Source organism: Rhinolophus hipposideros (assembly GCF_964194185.1).
Source record: "Rhinolophus hipposideros genome assembly, chromosome: 23".
Classification (NCBI taxonomy): domain Eukaryota; kingdom Metazoa; phylum Chordata; class Mammalia; order Chiroptera; family Rhinolophidae; genus Rhinolophus; species Rhinolophus hipposideros.
Window position 1 is genome coordinate 23769053 of NC_138069.1, and position 12954 is coordinate 23782006.

The 12954-nt window shown below is 42.7% G+C and overlaps 1 protein-coding gene across 2 annotated transcripts; it reads right to left on the reverse strand.

The window, feature by feature from the left end:
- Positions 1 to 2101: 2101 nt before the first annotated feature.
- Positions 2102 to 12281, reverse strand: RBM22 (RNA binding motif protein 22). Of its 2 annotated transcripts, none has more exons than XM_081036095.1 (11): positions 11165 to 12281; positions 10693 to 10746; positions 9753 to 9782; positions 8999 to 9131; positions 7851 to 7951; positions 7574 to 7746; positions 6546 to 6746; positions 5411 to 5575; positions 4678 to 4766; positions 4357 to 4488; positions 2102 to 3314 (listed from the first exon to the last, which is right to left on the reverse strand). In XM_081036095.1, the coding sequence occupies exons 1-11, from the start codon at positions 11216 to 11218 to the stop codon at positions 3184 to 3186; spliced, it is 1263 nt and encodes a 420-aa protein (XP_080892221.1). In that variant the 5' UTR covers positions 11219 to 12281; the 3' UTR covers positions 2102 to 3183. The 2 variants fall into 2 exon arrangements, with proteins under 2 accessions (XP_080892221.1, XP_080892222.1); XM_081036096.1 differs by having other exon boundaries at positions 2219 to 3314; positions 9587 to 9782; positions 11165 to 11289.
- Between the last annotated feature and the right edge of the window lie 673 nt (positions 12282 to 12954).

Sequence of the window (12954 nt, forward strand, 5' to 3'; positions counted from 1 at the left end):
GTACTAGACTTACCGGGGTGATCACTTCGGAAGGTATATAAATGTCTAATTACTATGTTGTACACCTAAAACTAATTGAAAACTAAACTTAAAAAAGAAATGTGTTCTAGCCATACTAATAGAGTAAGACTTTCTGACAAAAAGCATTGTGTTAAGGATCCTTACATAACGATAAACCCATAATCATAGTGGAATATTTACACATTGCTTTCAATTACTGATCAGTTATCAAACAAATGAGTAAAGATATGGAAAACTTGAACAATACAATGAAAATGTACAATCCTGTACCACCAAGTTGGAGAATACTCATTATTTTAACTACCTAAGAAACACTTTTAATAAACAGCAAATTAACATCTTGTGCATCAAATGACACTGTCAAGAGAATGAAAAGACAACTCCCAGATTATTACTCAAAGAATACATCCATAGGCCCATGGTGATAAATAAATGGGGGGAACAGGACAATCTCCCTTCTTTACAGATTTTCAAATAATATATGTAGATACTCCCCGCTTCAAGAGGCGGAACATAATTCCCCTCTTACTGATTAGAGTGGACTTCCTGACTTCAAAAGAATAAAGCATAGGAAGGGAAAATAGTATCTTTACAAAGAAACCTGAAAGACACCACCTTAATCCAGTGGTCAAGCCAGAGACCTCGGGTGTTGGGGTCACCCTAGACTCCTTTCATCTCCATTTATCTCAGGTTACGTTTCACTGATTTGGTTTCCAAAATATGTCACATCTCACTCTGCCCCATGGGCATTCACTATCTTACTTCAGTTGTCATGCTGCTGTACCTTCTGAGCCTTCTCTACGAGGGGAGCAGCTCAAAACACTACAGGGGAGTGAGAAGGGTTAGGAGGTGAGGCATTATGACAACTAGTTAGAGGTTAAGTAACATGCCCAAGGTCACATAGCTGAGCAGTGCTGAAGTGAGAATTTGAACTCAGGTAATTTGGTTCATCTGTTTAAACCATTACTCAGTATAAACAAAAATGGCTTTTGGTCTTTGTGATCAAATTTGGCTACATCTGTTATTAGAGTAACATTAACCACTTGAATAGATAAATCCCCAGGTCTCAATGGCTTACTATAACAAAAATGCCTCATGTCATAATGCTCTCAAGGCAGTGACAGAAAAACCGTTTCCTTCCACCGTGACTCCGCCATCTTCCAGAGATCATCCTGTGCATTTGGCCAGAAGGGGAAAAAGCTTATAGAATTGGGTGAGATGTTTTCACAGACCAGGTCTGGGAACGGCACAGGTTACTTTTTACCAAGTGTACCCCCAACTGTGTGCCCTAGAAGAAAAGGAAATGGAGTCTGGTAAGCACCTGCCTTTTCGTCAAGTCTAATTGCTCATAGTTCTGATTTACTTAAGAAAGACTGAGCATCTATTCTACAGTTAGTTTTGTATTCTATTCTATACAATTGTGTTCTATACAATGTATATTGGCTTATGCTATTCAAAAAAAAATATACCCACAGCCAGACAGTGCACAAAATTGAAAATCCCTTCCTTCTCAAAAAGGCAAGAATATACAATTGGATAGTCGTATATTTACAAGTATGTACATGTAAGTATAGGTATAAATAATCAAATCTGGCCATTATTAAAACACTACATGACTCACATCTTATTCAAAACTGGCTAAAAATCTTTTACATGCTCAAAAGTGGACCAAAAAAACAAACAAAAACAAAAAACCCAAAATCCTACTCAAATGTGTCAAAATACTTGAAGTACCCTGTATTGCTTCTCATGTGATATTACTAGAAATAAAATCAAATTTTATAAGTGTTTCTAAATTTTTAAATCTTAAAAAAAAAAAGGCAAGATAAAACCCTCTAGAGGAAAATAAAAATTCTCCCATGAAGCTAAAAGTGTGTTATATGGGGTATGTCCATATCATAAGTATATATTTTATATAAAAGTGACACGGAATTGGTTTCAGGAAAAAGGGATTTGTAGATAAACTTTGTTTTCTTTTCAAATGACTTGTATAATATGAGGGTGACATTTTAAAGCAACCGCCACACGGCAGACTCTGGGACTTTTCTATCATCACAGAACGGATACAGAGATGAAAATCAATTCAAAGCAAAAATTTACATTTATATATAACTTGTTTCTAACTTCCACTGACCTGAAGTTCAGCTGCCAAAGGATAAAGAAAACAGAAATCTAGAAATAAGCCTATGACAACATTTGGAAAATTGACCCATTTTAATTTTTTAAAAACAAAAAACATAACAAAACATCAAATTATTTTTACCATCTACAATTCAGTTCTACCCAAACATTCAAAGACCAAACAGAGTCCCCTGCCCAGAAGCAGGGAATGAAAATGTGACACACGAAGCGAATGCTGAAGGTCAAAGTTCCAGCTGAAGGTCACAAGTCTTCCATTCAAACACACTCCAATGCTTTCTGTTTCACAGTTGGTGAAAGTGTTTTACAGGAAGTTCTTTAAAAATAATTTCATCCCAGACACCAGGTTTCTTCAATGATACACAACTCCACGACACGTTTCCATCCGACTGATAGGATTAAAAAATAGCTTCTCCTTGAGTTTTCTTTTGGTAGCACAGCATTTACTTCTGTGAAACCATCAGCCAGATCCCTTGGTTAATCAATGAGGAAAGGAGAGGTAACAGACCTGGGCTGTGCTCAGTCTGCCGGTTTCCACTTGTCTTTCTGAGGGTGTGACTTCAGATGTGTTAAATCACACTCAAGCCGCTACAATGATTAGTACTAGTAATCTTTTTCCAGATGATAAAAAGGAAAATATCCAATGGACATAAAAATGGTCAAAAGATTTTTACTACAGGTCAATTCCCCCCACCCCCAGAAATACAAAATGAACATATAATTGGGATGGTCACTCTGGCTGGACACTCCAATTCACCCCACTGCTTGTTCCGCACAGAAGTTAAAGGGAACAGGTATTAAGTTTTATTAGTAATGTTATAGTAGTAACCAGACGTGTTCGTGGCAGCTTATTTGAGGTCCATCAATCAAAGCATGGGTGTCATTCTTTGACTGCCCATATCTGAACACATTTAGCTACCATGGAAACTACAAAGGGAGGAAAAATATATTTATTCCAAGATTCATTTACTGGGATTTTTAAGCGCCCTGTCTTCCGTAGAGCCCGAGAGTGATGATAATGTGCTAGGGGCTGCTGTGTTTCCCGGCATGAGCTCCCATCCTTTGAGGGTCCTGAGAAGGATAGTGGATTGGTCCTGGAGCCCTCATGAAAGGAGGTGGTGGTCCCATTGGGTGGAACATGTGTGGCCCAAAACCTACAGATAGATGGGAGAGGACAAATCTGTTAGGCCTGCAGTTCCCCTCACCTTTCAAACCTCTGAATTTCGCTAAGGTCAAAACCATCTACACATAAATCAAATGACAGGGGGCTTCAAAAACTGTCAGTTCACAAGACTTGCTTAGGAATATCTCTTTATGTTACTTCCTTGGTTGGAGAAATCGTTCCTCTCAGTCCAGATTAAAAGAAAACTCCACAGGACTCAAGGTATTTGCCAGTATGTCATCTGAGCCCCTGCTATTTCTCAAACACGCCGATCCTACCAGGCAGAATTCAATCAGGATTTGGGAGCTGAGGCAGCAATCAGGCTGGTGGAAAACCCTGTCATCATTAACTGCAGTGCTTTATATTAGAACGGAGGGTGTTCCGAAACCAGGACCTTCTTCAAAGAGTATAGGATCTCTGCCACAGGAGAACTGGCAACGTGGGATTTACTTACACCGTTCACACTGTTACTGACATTTTCTAGAGCAGAACTATACAAAGTGCTGGTCCTCGCACTGTTTAGACCTGGCCACCAATGAGATAAAGACCGTGAGCCAAATGTAACTAATTACACAACCAAGCGCACTGCTTAGTTAATCTGACAATTTTTTGTAACAAGACTTTCTTAATGAATTTCTATTGTGGCACAAGCTCCTTTTGTTGTTGCAGACAAGTAACAATGCTTTGTGAAATGTCCACAGCATACACTTGAAGCAGTGGTACTCTAGAGCATCGGGATTAGGATGGAACAGGGAACAAATTGGGGATAGGTCACTGCAATCCAGTAACTCCCGTTCTGATTTTACGTATACTCAGATCTTCAGAAAACTTGCGAATTTCCTCTCCTCAGCAGGCCAGGAGAAAAATGAAATATCAAGAATGCTAACAAATCCGATTTACCTGGAGACTTCTATGGGGCAAACTCAAAGGACCAAGACTATCAGGCATGATGGTGAGGTGTAAAGACACGGCTTTCACTTGGATTTTTCCGGACTAAGTCAGACTTATTTACCAAGAAGGAAGATGAAAGTTACCTGGGGGTGGGGGCGGGGCAATACCAGGAGGTGGCGGCAGGGCAATGTTCACCATAGCGGGAGGACCACTGGGCGGAAGGTTAAAGTAGTTGGCAGAGGCCTCCTCTTCTGCTGCAGGAGGAGGAGGAAGAGCTGCAGAAGATAGCCAACAGTTAGAGGGGGAAACAATTGTGCAACGTTGCTTCCACCGCCTTTAAATCCTGGGGGTTCCTGCTGGGAGAACAGGGCTACAACAGAGCCAGAGACCTGGGTCTCTTCTAACATCGGAGGAACGGGCGTCTGAAGCCAGCTAGCTACTGGTTAGGCAGAAACTGCACTCACCTCCTGGCAGTCCTGGAACGGGCTCTAGCTTGATCCCAGAGTCTGTGGTTCCGTCCTTCTCTTTTTCTTTTCCTCTGGCTGCTTGGGACCTGGGAGACACAGACACACACACCTTCTTTCATACCTCTTCTTCTGTTTCCTAGTCACATGGAGTTCCTTCACTCCTTGCCTCATCTTCAGCAAACACTCTTCCCATAAATGCCACAGTGCAGAGTGGATAAAAGCAAAGCTTTAGAAGCCAGAAAGACCTGGGTTCGAAATTTGCTAGAATGGTCTAAGGACAAGAGACAACCTATCTGTGTCAAGCACAGAGCCTAATTAACACACAGGAAGCACTCCATAAGGGTTGGTGCTGCTATTCACATCTCCTGGTTCCAAGTTGAAAACATGTTCCCCTTTGAATTTTTAGGGCACTTTCCCTGTATCTCTCTTACACAATCATCACTTTCAAACCTAAATCAGGTGCTCTTCTCCACTGGACAACCAGCTTATGGAGGACTGGCATTATAATTGGTCATAAAAAACACAAACTTTTTTCAAAGGAGATTACTACACCAAAACCCTGAATAAATTCCAAAGCAGGATGTTCCCAACATCCACAGGAATGACTGTCAGAGAATAAAAAAGGTCCTATTGACTTAAATCTATTCACCAAAGCCTTACTAGTCCCCAAATACTACAACAGTTTCTTGAAAACTTCAATAAAGGTATTTTAGAATAGTCTAACTCTCACCTTCCCCATTTCACGTTGAGTCTACGGCCATTGACAATCAACTTATTAAAGGACTTCTCCGCAGCCACTTCCGCAGCCTGCCTTGTGGCAAACTGGATGAAAGCACATTGTTGTCTCTGTACAACGGTGATCGTCCGGATTTCTCCAAACTGATAGAAATGATTTCTGAAGGGAATACCAGCAGAGAAAAACAAGAGTTAATAACACAGAGATACTCCCAGGAGATCAAAAGTGGATTATGAACTTTTCCACTGACTCACCACAAAATTACCTGCCTAACTATCTGCAGGTAACTCCCCCCAATACTTCACTCTACTGTGGGTGCTGCATATTGAGAAGTAAAGAAAAATAGTGAGCAAATAAAAGTTACTGAACATCTCAGGGTTTTCTTCTGTGGAGGAAAAGGGGCCCCACTAGGTTCCTTAAGACCCCTAAACTCTAGATAAGGGGTTAGCAAATTATAGCCCCATGGACAATGAGCCAAGAACATTTTTTTAAAAAAATTAAAGGTTGAAGAGGAGGAGTAATAAGACGGGAAAAGTCTGCCAACCCCTGGGGATTGTCTAATTCACTTAGACAGGGTTTAATGGAGACAGGCTAACAAGGGCAGGTTATAAAATTATAGGAGTTTCTTCTCCACTTTAATTTCTTTGGAAGAGGTAATTTCCACTATTTGCCCAGATGTCTCATCTAGCTGAGCAAAATACAAGCCAAGAATCACACAAGTTTACCAAATGCCAATCTCTTTAAGCCTACAATTTAAACCACAAGAGTTTTATAATTGCAAAGCTCACCCTCCCCTACATAATTAATCATACTTGGATGTGTGCCCTATTTTAAAAACTCTAATTGGCTGTTAGGCCAAATAGAATCTCACGTAATTATTACCCTGTGCAAGAATGGAATAAGCACTGTTGATGAACACTGTCACTCTGGCCTCATAAAGGACAATTTCATAACAATTCTAGTCAGTGTGATACTTACTGACTATGGAGTGACTAAAGAAAAATGTACTTTGTACAGGATTATCATGCTTGCCTGTGTTTTTGCCAAAAAAAAAAAAAAAAAAAAAAAAAAAATTATTCCAGGGCCGTTAAAAGCAAAAAGAGCTCACCGAAGGTTTATATCCACAAACCTTAGATCTGTCTCGGTAATGGTGTCACCCAGACCACCAACATATAGAGTGGTGATGGTCTTATCCTCTGGCGGGTCCAGACGAGGCATTGTTGAAGCCCGCTTTAGCAGCTTATCTGCCACAGGGTCGTTGATTCCATAGTATCGGTCTTTAATGTTCTGATCAGCAAGGGGGTCATCTGGATCTGTAGGCTTCTCATGTCTATGGTTCAAGAAAGAACGCATAAAGGTGAGACGCAGGAAACACATTTATAGGTATCACCCAACAGGAGCTACGAAAGTCTCAAATACGTGCCATGAAATGCTGTTCGAACTAAAACTTTGGCCATGCCGAAACATAATTATCAAAACAGAGCTAGTATCCACTGATTTACTGTATTACACAAGGACTGCCAGCCTCCTAAAAGCCATTTAAATGGCCATTCCGGGTGGCAGAGTTTCCTTACACAGATATGCTTTGGGCACGATCCACCTCAAAACAAAAGGTAACCAAACCACAGTTATCCCTCTCTAGGTCCATGGCTCTCAACATATCTGAGGCATGCATTCCACTGAGAGTCCGATTACAGCTCTGGACCCAGTCCGAGAAAAAGGAATAGGTAGTTCTTTTCGGCAGAGGTTGGGAAGCCAACTCCAAGTTAAGAACTCCCAATCCAGATGCCTGGCAGTCTTGACCAAAACATACTCACATACCCTTTAAACACCTGGCCTTAGTTTATACACTGAGATTCAAGCCAGCTACACCATGACAGTGAAGACATACAGCTCAAGTAACAACTTTTAGGGTCAGTATCTGTACTAGATGGCACAGCAATTTAGCTTCCCAGGCTCAGATGTGAAGTAAAAGTTCTGTTCCATGTAAAAACAATCGAGCTCTTCTAAATTTAACAGTCTTAGCACACGAGACACAGCACACTAGCTGTATCAACTTATCGATTTGAAAGCAGAAATAGTTTAAGCTAGAACCTCCTGCTTCTTAGATGCCTCGTCATCTGAAAGCAAATACTGAAAATGCACTTCAGCTCTTGCCTGTATGGACATTCTTCTCCTCTCTTACATTCTCCTTTCACCCAGAAGGAGCAAATGTGAGGTCGATTCCTTCTGTAGTAGGGTGTGGTCCGGGCCAGTTTGAGCAGCATGTCACTGGTGGATGTGGCTTTCCCCAGCATGCCAACTGGCCGCGTCCCGTCAGAGTTAGAAATCTACACAAGGATGACAGATTCAAAAGATAAATTATATACGTTGCGTCAATCCACTAGGATTCTTTTATGAGATATAAGAGTACAACAAGAAGGTGGCAGCATACCTCCCTCTCCATATTCTGTGTGTAGTACTCTTTGTTGACATCTGACTTGGGCATGTCATCCTTAAAAGACAATCCTGCATCACGAACCTGGATGGGGAGGCCTGGTACAAAGGAAAACAGGAAAACAACCTCAGGTATATTTAAACACATTCATAGCCAGTATGCACACGCAACACAGTGTCACTCTTCCCTTCTCCACTTTCTTGTCTGGTACCACAGGATTTACTGTATTTTTATTCAAACTCTTTAGTACCACCAGGCAAACACTGCTACACAGCATTCTAAGAAATTGTCCAAATTCCGGAACTGTCACCAATTTGGTTGAAACACATGTTTTAGAAAATCTTCTAGATGAACAAACTTTGGTTACAGTCAGATTTGGCCTATACATGAATAATGTGTCTAGCTTTTAGTGCACCACCATTTATTTACTATAAACATAAAATATGGTTGATTTTTAGGCCAGTCCTCTATATTCTCTGGATAGTCAGTCCCTCATACAAAGGTCACTGTATTCCAGAACTAGAACACCTCCTTCACAGACATATAAATAATACGTGACCAGGACTCTGATTAGCAGAATAACTTTCTGAACTTAACATACATAAACTCCTACTTTCCTTTTCCCTTTTATTTTATTGTATAGTAAATGCTTGTTGAAAAAGTATTTTTCTCATAAACAAAAAGTCACCTGCAGTTAAAAAGAAAAAAATCACTCCAAAAGCAGTTACTGTGAAACAGTGGCAGAATATTAGTCCTAACAACCCAGTTAAGACAAAACCCTAAAACACAATTAGCCTCTGAGCTTCTCGGTAGGGACTGTGGGAGAAAGTTTTGGATCTAGAAAGAAGCCCAAGGCCAAGAAGTTACCTATCATAAGAACAATGCCTTTACCTCACCTTGGCTACATGGATGTACCTGAGGGCGGTTTAGGCCAGTTCTGATTAATTCCCAACTTTTCCTACTGTTGTTCAGAACTCCAGAACGGCCTAGTATGGCTCTTCTCTTAAGAAAAGCAGACCACAGCAGACATTCCAACGCGGGTCAGAACAAGAGATAGGGTGAGATATGGGAGACAAGAACCTGATTTGTTGTCTAGGGCACCTGCACCTGCATACTTTCAGCTCTATTGGACAGGGCAAACGTACCATACTCTAGATCTAAGAGGCAGGTCTGACAGACATTCTTCAATTTACTGCAGGTTTGGCACACTTCAGTCTTCTTGAAACGCATGCGGACCCCAGGGCACCAGCGAAACACTGTGAATGGCCTGGCACAGATCTTTAACACAAAATAAGAGCCACAGAGTGTGAATGGTCCTTCCCTGGACAATCAATCCAGGAGACTTAATGACAACAGGGGATTCAAAGAAAGGATCTCCAAATGCAGGGTGTAGAAGAGACCTGAGCAATCAGCTGGTCTAAATGCCGTCTGCTATTTCAGTATTTACAACACCCTGCCTCAGTAGTAAACAATTCACATAGCACAGAAATGAAATACTCAAAAATCAAAGTCCTCTCCACCCCCGAGGTAACCAGCATCAATAACCTGACCCTTCATCTTTTTTGGGGGGGAGTGGGGAGTGCCATATACTCCTTGGAGAAGCTTATGACAACTATGACCTTCCTCCTCTCATGTGCAGTCATACAGCACTCTGTACACAATCTCAGGGGGTTCAAAGCCCATCCATAGACACTAGGTTAAGGACACTTACAGCAAAGGGCTCATTTTCTTACCTTGCACACTAAATAGTTAACAGCCAATGAGTATATAAATGATACATGAAAGTTGTGTAGCATTGACTTTTACTGGAGGACCTCAAAGCTCCAGCAAGGTGATGGCTAATTTGGTAGAGAAAAGAAAAATACAATGAAATCATTACTCTTTAACAGACATACTTACTTTGCATTCCTTCCCATATTTTTCTTTGGTCTGAAACAGAAAAATAATAGAAAAGTAAGAACTAAGAGTTCCAGAAAGAAAAAGATCAGATGGCTGTTCCTTCCCGAAATACAACCCAAGAAATGTGTCTGGAGGTCCATGGCACCCTAAAAGGGGTTGAAGGGAACTTTTTTTTTCCGGGGTGGGGAGGGATTGTATTTTCTAACCACCTACTATGAGTTATACTCTCTTAAGAATCTTATGGGTCTAACAGGTAAGTAAGTGTCTTTCCACAGCCACAACTCTTAGGTTCACTTTTGATTAGGAGTCAGAAAAACTAGTTTCTAGTCCTGGCTCTCTGCCCAAGTTGCTGAGGTCCCTGAATTGAGAATATCTGAATTTAAATCTCAGATCCACTCCTCACTTGCGATAGGAAGACAAACTCTCAGCCTGTGGTTAATAGATCTACCTTCTGGGTAAATGCTCCACAAGTCTTAGCTACCGTGTTTCCCAGCCAGACCATCAGCTCTAATGTGTCTTTTGGAGCAAAAATTAATGAAAGACCCGGTCTTATTTTAATATAACATATGACCGGGTCTTATATAAGACCGGGTATATAATATAACATAATGTAATAAATACAATCTAATACCAGGTATAACATAATGCCAGGTCTTATATTAATTTTTGCTCCAAAAGACACATTAGAGCTGACGGTCCCACTAGATCTCATTTTCGGGGAAACCTGGTACCACGGCTCCTACATCACAGGACTGTCGCTGAGTTCCAAGGTGAGAGCGTAAGTATGACAGTCCTCAGCAAATTCTCCCAGGCTGTGGGTTAGGGAAGGGGCATCATTACTTCTGCTTGGCTACGAGATGCACTTCAAGGACAGCGTGCGAGGAACCACCGTCACAGTGACAGAATAGAAGTCACTCCCGTTTCACACGCGGTCACTCACCATTCGGATATACGGGTTTTCTCCAAGACACGTCTGGCACAGAATGGGGAAGTCCTGGGGAAAATGGGAAATCTGGTTGGGGGCCCCGCTCCGAAGACGCCGCCACCTCAGCCACTTGGGTGGGTGCGGAGGGGGCGGGGAGCGCGGGGCGAACACGGCAGGGCAGGAAGCCGAGGTCCGGCACCCGCGGGTGGCGGGGGTGGGGGGGGCCGTCTGGGCTTGCGGCGGGCGGCGGGAGCGAAGACCAGCAAGAAGAGGGCAGGGGGGGAAAGGGGGCTGGCCCCGAGCCCTGGCGAAGCCCCCTCCCTCCAGCCCCCGGAGGGCCCTCCAGCCTCCGGTTCTGGCCGAGCTAGGCCGCAGCGCCGGCTCCTCCCTGCGATTTCCTCGGCCGCGCCGCGGCCGCAGCTGTGCCCGCCCGCAGGGGGCCCGGCTCTGCCGCCTCTTTCCGTCCTGCTCCTGCGGGAACACTCACCGCATCCTCCCAGTTCTGCCTGTTGTAGGTGTTGGAACCCAGCGAAGTCGCCATGTTCAGAGCGTCCGGCGGCAGAGGTAGCTTCCGAATTGGGAGAGAGGACCGCCACAATCCCGTCAGGCCCCGGGGCTGCTTCCGGTCTGCTGACGTCTTATTCACGCGCCGTGGGCGTCGTGACGTCGCGCGATGGGAGTTTCTGAGCTGCACAATTGGCGTGTTGGTCCGTTAGGGCCTGTTGCTTCCTTGGGGTTGGTGCCCGCTGGGGATGCAGAGCCCCGAGTACAAATCGTGTATTTAAACATCGAGTGAAAGAATAGAGAAACAAGTAATGAACGAGGGGCTGGGACTAAAACGGCGTTAGCTCGCCCGGAGCGTTTCTTGTCTTGCCATGCCAGGGTCTTTTTTAATTCTCACAATGACTCCTCTGTGGGGTGGCCCGATGTAGCCAGTAGAACCACAGAACGTCTAGCTAAATTTGACTTTCAGACAAACGACCATATTTTAGTGTAACTGTATCGCAAACATTTATACAAAAAAAAAATGACTCGTTTAATCTGAAAGTCGAGTTTAGCTGGATGTGTTTTACCTGCCGGAGCAACCATTACCCTCTGGGCGAAGATGACTGTCCCTCTCTAGACAAGGAAACAAAGATGACTGTCCCCCTATAAGCAACTTGCTCTTGGCCGTGTAACCAATAAATGGCGAAGCCACAAATCCAATGACAACAGTACTGTTTTTCCAACTAATGAAACCAAAAGGGTCTTTCGGATCCACACACGCCTTGTTCATACCGTTTGGGGGGACAACTCCACCACTCTGCCAATATTTTACGAATTTCAAGCCTTCTGGTACCACTGTCAGAATTTTTGACCTGTCATCAAACTACCTCAGTCGTGGAAGTCACCTCGTAGTTTTATAAAATCGGGTTTATTTCAAGTATCACTTATGTACGGTAAAAATTTACCTGTCAGTTGTAAAGTTGGGACATTTTACATACATTCACTACGAATACATCGTCCCATCACCCCAGAAAGTTCCCTCGTGCCCAAATCAATCCGCTTCTTCCCACATACAGTTCCTTCTGTCCCTATAGTTCTGCCTTTTCCAGAATGCCATCAATGGAATCCCACGTAGCCTTTTGGGTCTAACTTCTTTTACTTAGCGTCTTGTATTTGAGGGTCACCCATATTGTTACACGTGCCAGTAATTTGTTTCTTTTTATTGCTGAGGATCCCGTGGTATGGTTATAGCAGGGAGGTTAAAAAACAAAGCCATTTGTCAGTTGGTGGACATTCGAGTTGTTCCAGACTTCCATGAATATACCTAAGTATAAAGCCATTATAAACCTTCACATACAGGTTGTTATGTGGACAAAGGTTTTCATGTGTAAATTCCTAGGAGTGGGATTATTTGATAGCATATGGCTAAGTATGTGTTTTTCTGTATGAGAAAGACCTTGGCTTTATCTGAGTTTCTTGGACCTGTGATTTCATTATATTTTGAAAATGTTTAGACATCAGCTCTTTAAATATTCTTCTGTTTCTTCTCCATCTGGACTCCAGTTAAACACATTAGGCCATTTGATATTGTCCCACGCATCTTGAACACTCTGTTGTTTCATTCGATTTTTGGTGGGGCGGGGGTGGGGGTGTCAGTTTGGATAATTTCTACTGACCTATTTTCAAGTTTCCTGATTATTTCCACAGCGATGACAAGTCTACTGATGAGCCCATGGAAGGTAGTTTTCATCACCGCTCCTGTGTTTTTTCCTTCAATTTGTCTTAGTTTTC